The sequence below is a fragment of the Caretta caretta genome, chromosome 14 (genome assembly GCF_965140235.1).
Source record: "Caretta caretta isolate rCarCar2 chromosome 14, rCarCar1.hap1, whole genome shotgun sequence".
In the NCBI taxonomy this organism is placed as follows: domain Eukaryota; kingdom Metazoa; phylum Chordata; order Testudines; family Cheloniidae; genus Caretta; species Caretta caretta.
The window spans coordinates 17,264,140-17,275,615 of record NC_134219.1 but is presented as its reverse complement, the minus strand read 5'-3'; the positions used below and the strand labels follow the sequence as shown (position 1 = coordinate 17,275,615).

General features: G+C 38.8%; 1 protein-coding gene across 5 annotated transcripts in view; it reads right to left on the bottom strand.

Moving 5' to 3' along the window:
* Positions 1-3,120: 3,120 nt before the first annotated feature.
* MFSD11 (major facilitator superfamily domain containing 11) overlaps positions 3,121-11,476 on the bottom strand; it is a 36,064-nt gene continuing 27,708 nt past the window's right edge. For all 5 annotated transcript variants that reach the window (XM_048818197.2, XM_075119314.1, XM_048818201.2 and 2 more), the window contains 2 exons: positions 10,723-10,858; positions 3,121-9,270 (listed from right to left, as the gene is read on the bottom strand). In XM_048818197.2, the coding sequence (XP_048674154.1) occupies positions 9,106-9,270; positions 10,723-10,858 (301 nt within the window). In that variant the 3' untranslated portion in view covers positions 3,121-9,105. The remainder of the gene's footprint in view (positions 9,271-10,722; positions 10,859-11,476) is intronic.

Here is an 11,476-nt window from a genome sequence, read left to right as displayed (position 1 = left end):
CACAACAGCTGATTGCCCACTATCCATAATGTCTTCCTTCTCAGAGCCTCTTCAGATATCGTATTTACTGCTCACAGAAGCCTGAACGGCAAAAGCACTCTGGGGGAACTCCCCGCAGGCGAACTCCCAGGCAAACCTTTTTGTCTGTCCTCTGTTCGCTGCTCACTTGATTTGCAACTGGCTGCTTTTTTTATAAGGCTGCTAGCTTCAAAAGCAGTTGGCCCGGATCAAAGCCTTCCCTCCAATCAACCACTCAAGGCCTACCTGGAGGAAAGCACTCCCAATTCACAGTTTTCAAACAAACAACCTCAGGGCCAAACAGTCCTTGCAACTAGCTCCAGTCAAACAAATGGTCACAGCAGAACACAAAGGAAGTCTGTAGCTGAGCCAGAAATGGAACCTATATCTCCCACAGCCCTATCCGCTAACCATCCTTCTTCCATGGCAATCTCCACTGGGACCTGTTGATGCTACTGTGACATGAATAAATAACTAATTACCACTCCAAAGATAATCAGCCCCTGTTGGCTGAAGTAGCCATACGTGGGCCCAAAAAGCAAAAGCTAGGTCCCCGTGTGACAGTGCAGACAGCCCTATAAGGCCCAGAGCCAGCAATTAAATCTGCTTCTAAAATAGCTGCTTATATTAAAAAGGAGGAAAATCAGTAGATTAGAAACTTCATTCACTGCTACCAGAATACACTTAGGTCCCAGTGAAGCACATTTCTATTGAATGTACATTTGAATGACTTGCCTGTGAGAATGTCCCGCCTGCAGTGGGGGGAGAAAACACATTTCAGCTTTCCCTGGTACAATCATTTAGCACTGGAACAGTTAACAGAGCTGTATATCCCATTCCTTCTCCTGCAATCATGAAATAAATAATGTATAACTATGAGGCTCTTTCAAACAGGTTATTTATGTATTTTTTTCTTTAAAAAGATTAATATTAGAAACAAACCCATGTAGGGCAGCCATTACCATAAGATGAATGGCCCTGACAATAAGCAGAGACCATTACATTTGCTGTGCTTGCTTAATTGGAGCTAATGTCAATAAGTGACCTAAACAAATGGCTATTTTCCTTTAATATGACAGAATGAGTAATTTTTCATTTGAGTCACAAACCTTCTTTCTATATTTTTTCCCTCATGCCATAAATGTGAAGTGCAAACTCCAAAATGTCCTGAGACACACATGGCTTTTTGGAAAGAAAACAAATCTGAGTCTATTTCGTTAATTCCAATTCTTTACAAAAAGTAAAAAGTAACCGTTTTGAATACAGAGATTCAAGGAAGGAACTTAAATATGAAACAGCAGAACTACTAACTGTGGTATGTAACCCATTGCTTAAACCAGCATCTTACCAGATGACTGGAGAGTAACTAATCTACTGCTGATTTTTTTTAAAAAGGGCTCCTCAGGTGATTCTGGTAAGCCCAATTTCAGTACCAGGCAAATTGGCTGAAATTATAGTAAAGAACAGAATTATCAGACACACAGATCAACATGAGATGATAAAGGCGGGATATGATAGATGTCTGTGAATGGGCAACAGGGGATGGATCATTGGATGATTACCTGTTCTGTTCATTCCCTCTGATGCACCTGGCATTGGCCATTGTCAGAAGACAGGATACTGGGCTAGATGGACTACTGATCTAATGCAGTTTGGCCTTTCTTATGTTCTTATAAAATCATGAATGATGTAGACCAAATGAATAGGGTAGTGTATGTAATTCACATAACACAAGAACTACAGATCACCCAATTAATTTAATAGGCAGCAGATTTTAAATAAACATAAGGTATGTTAATAGAAGAGAGGTCCATTAGTGGCTGTTAGCCAAGATAGTCATGAATACAACGCACGCACGCGCCCCAGGTTTCCCTAAACCTCCAAACACCAGAAGCTGGGACTGGATGACAGGGAATGGCTCAACTGTTTATTCCTTCTGCAGCATTTGGCATTGGCCACTGTCAGAAGATAGAACACTAGGCTAGATGGACTTTAGTGTGACCTAGTATGGCTGTTCTTATCTCCTCAGAAATCAGAATATTGAAAGGATCCAATCCTCGCACTAGTAGGAACACACTGAATTTTGTGGATGTGGGATATGCAGCATCCTCAGAGGAAAATGCAGCAGAGCAGCTTCCTCTGTGCTGGTCCTTCTGCGTGCAGGTGCTTCCTACCCACACTGCAGTTTTCAGATTTTTGTCCATCTGCCCTCACTCATCATCCACAGTTTTGGTATCTGACAGCCAACGGAATTGTTACTCGAGTTGCTACTTTTCTAGTTTACTAGAACCATCACCTTTCAGTTCTTCATCACCTGAAGAAAACTGTGTTTGGTCCAAATGGTACATTCTAGCCAACTAGCTATCAGATTGAACAAAAATCTCTCCTCACTTGTGTCTAATCTGACTCTTAAATAGGTTCCAAAGATGGAGCCCATTAAACTGACTGATTTTACAAGAGACAAGGTGGGTGAGGTAATATCTTTTCTTGGATCAACTTCAGTTGGTGACAGAGACAAGCTTTCAAGCTTGTCTCTCTCACCAACAGAAGTTGGTCCAAGAAAAGATATTACCTCACCCACTTTGTCTCTCTAATATCCTGAGACCAACAAGGCTATAGCTACATTGATTTTATAAGGGCATATCATAGGGACATGTGAAAGGAGTTGTGAAGGGAATATCAGAACTTGAGAAGTATGTTTATGGGTGGTAGATAAATCCCATGCTATAAAACTGGATGGAACCAAATCTTCCTTTTACTGATTGGGTCTAGTCTTCATAAAATGGGCTTGCAAATGGAGTGAGAAGAGAAAACTGATCAGGGAGTGGAAGTCAGATCTGTATTTCCACAGACATCTCAATATTCTACTCTCTATGCCATGATGACTAGCACGAAGTGAAATCCTTCCTGACTGAAATGGAGTGCTGGTGTTCCAGGACACATTCATTTTCTAAAGCAAACCAATATAGTTGATGCAAAGACTTTCAGAGATCAATCAGCCCACATATTTTGACTTAACTTCACAAAGCCTCTGGCATGAGTGCACAGCTTAAAACAGTGACAACAACAATTCCAACAACTTAATAAGCAAATTAGCAAAAATACAGGCCATGATTCACTTTTATTTGTGTGGCTGTAACCACAAAAGAAATATAGTAAGGAATCTGTTTTTACTCAAAACACTTGCATACGATCAGTGTCTTCATTATAACAGTCATCACATGGCTCCGCTTTCAGTTAATGTGACCTCAATTATAACCAAAGACACCATTTTTTAATGTAAAAAAGGCTTAAAACTATTTTAATAAGACTTCTGCATGACATCAAAATGTAAACAAAACAGAAAAGATGGCTTGGAGGAGGGCTTGTCAATACTGAAATAATAATTTAGCAGAACAGAAATTGAATTAATGCCAACAACTAATTCCCTAAACATCCTTTTCATTGAACCCTGACCACCTCTCCCCTCACATGCTCTTTCTGACACACTCTCTCTGCTTCCAAATGTCCTTTCCATTGCACTCCTATAGCTCTGAGCATATTTCTTTCACTGCTTGCTCATTAGCACTTTACATAGTGCTATACAGTTTCTAAAGTGACATTAGTTGAGTGTGCTAATGGAAATTGTAAAAAAACAGGAGTCTCAGCTACTGAACCAAACAGGTGACGTGTCATTGTGGAGTGTCTTGTAAAACAGAAATCTCTTAGACCTGGTCTACACTAAAAAGAGGTCGACCCAGCTATGCCACTCAGGGGTGTAGATTTTTCACACCCCTGAGCAATGTAGTTAAGCCAAGCTAGCCACCGGTGTACACAGCGCTAGGTTAACAGAAGAATTCTTCCACTGACTTAGCTACTGCTTGTTGGGGACGTGGATTACCTACACCAATGCAAGGGGTTCTCCCACTGGTGCAGGTAGTGTCTATGCTGAAGCACTACAGCTGCAACACTGCAGCCTGGCCACTTTAGCACTTCTAGTGTGGACTAGCCCTTAAACGTTCCTTACACTGTGTTTTCTCTAAAAAAGAAAAGGAGGACTTGTGGCACCTTAGAGGCTAACAAATTTATTTGAGCATAAGCTTTCGTGTGCTACAGCTCACTTCATCGGATGCATCAAATAAATTTGTTAGTCTCTAAGGTGCCACAAGTACTCCTTTTCTTTTTGCGGATACAGACTAACATGGCTGCTACTCTGAAACCTGTGTTTTCTTTGAAATTCTACTAGGGCTGACATTTTACCACCATGTCACCTACAAAAGGTTAGAAGACATGTTGAAAAATACACTGGAAGCTGGTCTCTGCTACTCCTTCCACCATTGCTAGCACTGGAACAGCTGCAAGAACTCCAGAAGAATCAGCATAGACACAGCCTTATAAGACTCATCTTTGCTAGAAAATTAGGTCATGTTAAACATGATTTTGCATTCATCGTAGAGAGAAAAATCAAGATTAGCATTCTGACAGCTGATCACAGCTAAAGCTATGGTTCGAGCTGGGTATACCCATCTCCATCTAGCATGATGTTAAACAAAATGGTCCCTGTCTATATTGACTGCAAAGTTGTGTTTAACATTGTGCTACTTAACACAACTCTTCAAACATGACCTAATTTTCTAGTGAAGACAAACTCATCGGGTAATTTCTGTGAGAATAGTTCGCAACATTCAAACAGAGTAGTAGCCATGGATCACTACAACTTTTGGGTCCTGATCTTCAGCTGATAGAAACTGGTATAGCTTCACTGAAGTCACTTGGAGGTTTGCCAATTTATACCAGCTGAGCATTTGGCCCTGGTTTTGTAAAATAAACCACTATGAGAGTTTCCCTTCTCATCCCTACCTACTAGTGTAGATTATACTCAAAATTAAAACAATACAAATTAGAACATATCAATTAGTGAAGAACAAGGAATATAGACATCCAGACTGCAAAACATCTTTCCATACATTTTGCTGTTTTCATAAGAATCTAAACTTTTGAGAACTGCAAAATGAAGAGAAATGTACATATACCCTTATGCTTTTTCTGATGAATATAGGCCTATTTTTTTAAAAAAAAATCAAGGGGGCGGGGGGTTGCATTCAAAAGTCAGGAATATCAGTTTTTACTTCCTCTTTCTTCCTAAAGGATTTTGCCATTTGTTTAGAGGACTCACAAAGTAACATCACAGGAAGTTGAAACCATTACAGCATTAAGAGTAAAGGGTACAACAAACGAACAAATATATGTCTTTGCAGCTAACCAAATTCTATCTACAGTTCTGCTTCTGGAGATAATTTTCCCAATATAAACCAATGCACTAGTGATTTTGAAGCATGCAAACCAGACTACAACAAATTCACAGAAAGCGTGGCCCTGATCAAATTCACATTGAAAAAAATGGAAAGACCACAACTGAATTCAGTGGGCAGTGATTCAAATGCCAAGAGAAATGTGACTTTACCCCATTCATCTCAATTGGCCCTTACTGCCAGTGCTTAGATATGGTGATAGGAGCTTTAGAAATGCTTACAGAGATGGGAGCATAATTAGATGTCAACATTACTAACCTTTTTACTGCTGATCATCGTATCCAAAACAGCTGACTAATGTGCTTTATCCTGTGCAGCTGAATGTATTTTTCATGTCCTGACATTCCACAGGAATAAGTCTGCGAGTTTTTAGATGTAGTTACATGATTGCCTGGATAATTGAGGGTTTTTTTCTACTTTTCTTAAAAATTCAAATTAAAACATGATAAAGAGAAAGAAAAGCTTCCAAGCTACACAGAGCTCTTCCTCAGGTCAGGCTCTGTGTATCTCGAAAGCTTGTCTCTTTCACCAACAGAAGTTGGTCCAATAAATAAATAAATAAATAAAAGATATTACTTTACATACCTTGTGTCTCTAATATCATGGGACCAACAGGGCTACAACAGTAGTGCATATATTTATAGGGTATGCAGTTTTAAAATGTTTGACATTCATAATGTGGCTTGAAGAATTTTGTAAATTTCTTATCAAACTTGGCTAAAAAAAGAAAACTTAGTTCACTTTAATAACCTAATAAGTAATTCTGAGCCTTCCTTGTGTCTTACATTATCTGGTTTTGAGTCAAATCAGATAGAATAGAAAAAGACAAATGTTCTGGATGTTCACAGGTGCTGAGAACCCCCAACTCTAATTGTCAGCAGTGAGAGGTCGGTACTCAGCACCTCTGAAAATCAGATCCAAAATACTTGCTGAAATTGTGAAAATTTAGAGGTGAAAATCTTTCCCTACAGATTTTACTAAAGCACTCTGCATCCTTCTGTTATCCCAGATGAACAACACTGCACACAGACATCCATTAATAAAGCACCATTTTTAAAAGCAATCTCATCGTAAGTATTACCTTCTAAAATGAAATTGTATTATTTTTAATGCATTTGCAAGGCACTCATCACCATAAGCACCAATTTGTTCACCCATGTATTACCAAACAGAATGCTCCTTGTGATCTTTTAGCAATTAAAATCTTCTCTCACTGGTGTGTGGAGAACAGACTCCAAGAATAGTATGAAGCTTGATTTTTTTTTTCTCTCTTAATTAAAGTTCTTTATGCCTTTTGGTACTTTGAAGAAAATATAAAAAAAGAATGCAGTAGGAAAATACCTAATCACTGAAGGATTTCCTAGTCTTTACTTTTCCCCCCTCATGAATGGTATATAAAAAATATTATATTTGAAAAAAGAAAAGGAGTACTTGTGGCATCTTAGAGACTAACAAATTTGTTAATCTCTAAGGTGCCACAAGTACTCCTTTTCTTTTTGCGAATACAGACTACCACAGCTGCTACTTTGAAACCTGTCATTATATTTGAAATTACTGAATAAAAGAAGTGGATGGGAGGCACTAATGTGCAGCCAGCTACATCATATACATTGATTCAATTTGATTCCATGCCCTGAATTTCCCCTTTAGTTTGACTGACAACGTAGAATTGTTATATTAACCCTTTCTCCCCTTTCATTTTCTTCTCCATCTCACTCCCTTTTACACTTTATTCAGTGAAACTCCTGCTGACCAATAAGGTTTCCTTGAGTTTCCCTCACCTATCCTCTTCCCAGCTAAGTATCTGGGGTTTCAATAATTCTCTCACTAACACCTTTCTGACCTCACAGCAGAAACCTGGAGTGAACCCAAAGCCAATACCCCTAAATTTGTGTACAGTGCCATTTTACTATGCACAGGCTTGGTTGTGCCTAGAGTGACCAGATGAAATGGACAAAATATCGGGACATATGGGGGAAGCAAAAAAAAAAAAAAAGTGGCCGGAGCGGCCAAAGCCACAACATCGGGACAAATGGCGTCCCGACCGTGCATCGGTCGGGATGTGGGACAAAGAACTAAAAATCGGGACATCTAGTCACCCTAGTTGTGCCACATGAGGATTTCATGTGATGCACCACTTTGAGACGGGCACGGAGATACAGAAAGACACAGGGTTCCCCTAATTCAATACCAAATTTATCCTCCATGCTCACCTAAGTAGTTATGACATAGTATGAGAAACTGAAACATCATTTAATTCTTTCTTAATCATCTTTAAATACAAGAAGTCAACATACCAACTGTGCTCATCAAAAGGTTTGCAGTCTAACAAAGGATGGTACCTCACTAAAAATCGAACTAAGAACGTTTCTAATAAAGTGTTTTAAAAAGTTTCCACCTTGGTGTTCAGATCTATTCTCAATTGCTTCAGATCAATTTGTTTACTAGTCAAAACCTAACTGCCAGCACTGGAAGTTCAACTAGGTAAACAAAATCTAGGTGTGTTGTATCTGCTGCCTACATTATCACCAATTACAGTATAACAATTCTGCATCCAAAATTTAGCTGCCAGGTTTTTTTGATGATGCAGAATAAATTATTGCATGTTCTTCCTATGTTCTATTGAGTAATAAAATATGTTTGTCAATCAGCTATTCATATATTACTTAGATGATGTACATGGACCAGATACTGTATGTACAGTAACAAGAGACAATTTTTACAGTCCTCTTTCCCCTCTAACCAGGCTTTAAAGTGGTAAATGGGAAAGCGTGCCCATCACAAGATGCCATTACTAACATGTACATCTAACTAATGTAAGCCCTGATCTTGTAAATACTTGTACACCTGAGTAACTTTAACCATGAGTAATGCCAGTGAACCAAATGTTTGCAGGCTGAGAGCCGTGTCTTTATGACTCCTTGTATAGCATTTCCTGGAGAACATTCTGGCAGCCAACCTAATCTATAGCCTGATCCTGAGAGGTGCTGAGCACTCACAATACCTGTTGATATAAATGGGGATTCAGTTGCTCCACACTTCTCAGGTTCAGGCCCTTAATCATCTTGGACTTTACTTAGCCTTCTGATAAGCTTCAATAAAGAAAATCTTGTCCAAATTTATCTAATATACTTTACATCAGCCCATAATACTTACGATCTCTCTTTTTTTAAAAACTGATCCTAGATAAAATTTTAAGCTATAAAATAGGGTATCAACAATGTTATATACTTAGGAACCAAGGGATGGAGGGGCACAGCATCACAAAATGTTCCCCTTAAAACACCTCTATTGCCACAGAAGTCCATGGGTTAGATTGGCTTCTCGGATATGTAGACATGCTGCAGCACACTGTATCCTCATACACAGAAGGAATTTTTACAAGATAAGAGTCTGCAGAGCTTGGATCTAAGTAAAAATAAAACTATTTGAGAGGAATGAAACTAGAATTTCTATAGTACCTGATCACAAAGAGAGAAATTAAGAGAAATAGGCACTCAGCAAAGGGATGTATCCGAATAAAATTGTTCAATGCACAGATCCCATTTTCCTTCCATTTTCTAATATGTGATTTCTGCACATCAATGTCAATTAAAATAAGAAAGAAAGCCTTTTAATTTTGGCATTTTGTTTTTCTATGTTTCATTATGACTGTTCCTGTCAGTTACACTGAAAGGGCTTTAACAGAGGCTTCCTTCATCCCGGCCTCTCTAATGTGATCTTTTCACCTTCTCAAGTCATTTCAATAAATATGTTTCTGTGCATCTCCTCACATCAGGCTGATGGAACACCTGAATCAAATGCTCCTGTAGTCAGAGCCACGGGCGACAAATGCTGCTGCTTCCCACTCCACAGTAAAGAAGGAGATTGTTCCAAAGAACCCAACCACTGCCATGATCAGGAGCTGCCACTGAAGAAGAAGGTAGTTGCTGTAGAAAAATGCGATTGCAGCACAGATGGACTGAAAGAAAAAACACAAAACACAGGCTATCACTTCAGGTATGCAGTCTAGCTGTTCTATGTAAAGATTATCATTACTGACATGCATACAGAAAGATATTTAGCCTTTAATTCTCTTAGAAATATACTCCTTTATCAGATATTAAATGTAAAAAGGCTTCACTATATTTATTTTGGTCTGATACTCAGAAAATTCAGTTTTAACTTCTGTCATTTAAGTTCACTGGATGAATTGAACACCGCACACAAGGGTGTTTATAGTATCCTATATGCAATTCTCTGTTACTGAAACCACTGTGTCTCATGCACAACACATCCAAGGAATGAGTACAGAATATAAAACAATAACCTGAATAATCTTTTCCCAGTATTACAGCACTTTATTACAGAACCAGAGGCATGCATGTATGACATAACTGCAAATTTCTACCAAGTGTAGCTCTTAAATGCACTCCACCCTTGTTAAGGATTCAACCTACAATACTCATTAGCTCCCAGCTAGATTAAAGAACTTTTATAATTAGGCTGACCCATCATCACGTTAAATACTTAATTATCTTGGATAATGTTATCAAAACAGAATGGTGCATCGGGAAATCACTGGAAATAATAAAGTCCTTACAAACACAGCAGCTGTGATCTAGTGGATTAGGCACATGGCTGGGAGTCAGAACACCTGGGCTCTGTTCCCAGCTCCAATTTATTGTGTGACCCTGGGCAAATCTTGTCACCTCTTCATGCCTCAGTTTTCTGATCATCACAATCCAGGATCTGGGAAAGCTCAAAACCACAAAGGTTTCCACCTGGGCTCCATGTCTGCTATTTATCAACCCATTCAGAATAGGAGAAAGCAATCATTTATGAGAAGGGCTTCTAATTTAGTCCACAACTGACATAATTATAAATAGTTTCGGGGTGATGGCTTAAGACATGTGAAATGACCATTTCAATTCTTCTTATGCCCAGGTTCCCCTCACCAAGTATTGGGCACAACCGGTAACTCTAAGTGACATGTGGTACAAACTTTAAAAAACTTGGAAACCAACATTTAACCAATACATTTGCTGTTACCTACTACCCAATCTCCAAAGACTTCTTCCAGTAAATAAATATTTAAACCAAAAATCAGAATCTGCATATCTGAACATGCCTTTAGACATTAAAGCAGAACCCACCATTATCGATAGCTCACACTCAAAAACCTGAGAGTGCCTGATTGCTCAATACATTAACACAGCACTTTTATATTGTTCTCCTGAACCAAGGGCTACTACTTGAACCAGTTTTTGCATAAAAGACAGAACAGGCTCCCATCCTTTCTGGGAAGGATAGTATTAAATTTATTGAGCTCACTAAAAAAATCTGCATTATTTCAGTAGAATACTAATTATTCATATACCCAAAAGACATCTTCACATACACAGTGACTTTGCTATTTGACGCAATATAATACCTGGACAAACTTGAAGACAGCGAAGGCAGGTGCACTGTCTTCTGAATAAAGGAACCCCAAAATACTGAGGAGTTGGGTGTTAAAGCAGCTGTCTCCTAGTCCCAACAGAAAGCTGCATAAAATTGCCAACTCTTTGCTGCAGGAAAAATGAAACCAACTTTAATAGGGATATTCAGCTACTGGCTAGTGCTAGTACCCATAGAGATTCTCAATATAAACAACCTGTTTTGTCAGACTTGTCTTGGAAATAAAAGTAGAAAATTGAATTCAGGTTTGAATTTTGATGGAAAACTACTGATGTGGGTGGTAGATATATTTCCTTACAGGATTTTTGTACTCTGAAATTCTAAATTTTCTGCCAGTGCTACAGCCAGTCAATCCTACACTGAATTGGAGCTGCTAAAACAACTACCTCACTTTGGGACTCCTCTTCTGTTAATGGGCAAGCATATCTGGATCTTAATGCCTGCAGCCACCAGATATGGAGAGCATGAAAACTCTATGAATATGGGAGGCTTAAAAAGCACCTTTCAAATTGCAGAAAATTTCAGATATAATGCTTAACACAAGTCCATTAATATGTTCACAATTTCTTACGTTGGCAAATTAGCAGTTACTTGTATTTAAACATGGGATTGCTGCCTTCCAACTCATTCTCCTTCATATGTGTGTGTGGAGGAAGCAAGATGGTAGAACAATGTGGGCACAGAAACAGAGTGATCCCTGCAATATCCTGACCACAGAGATTAGAATT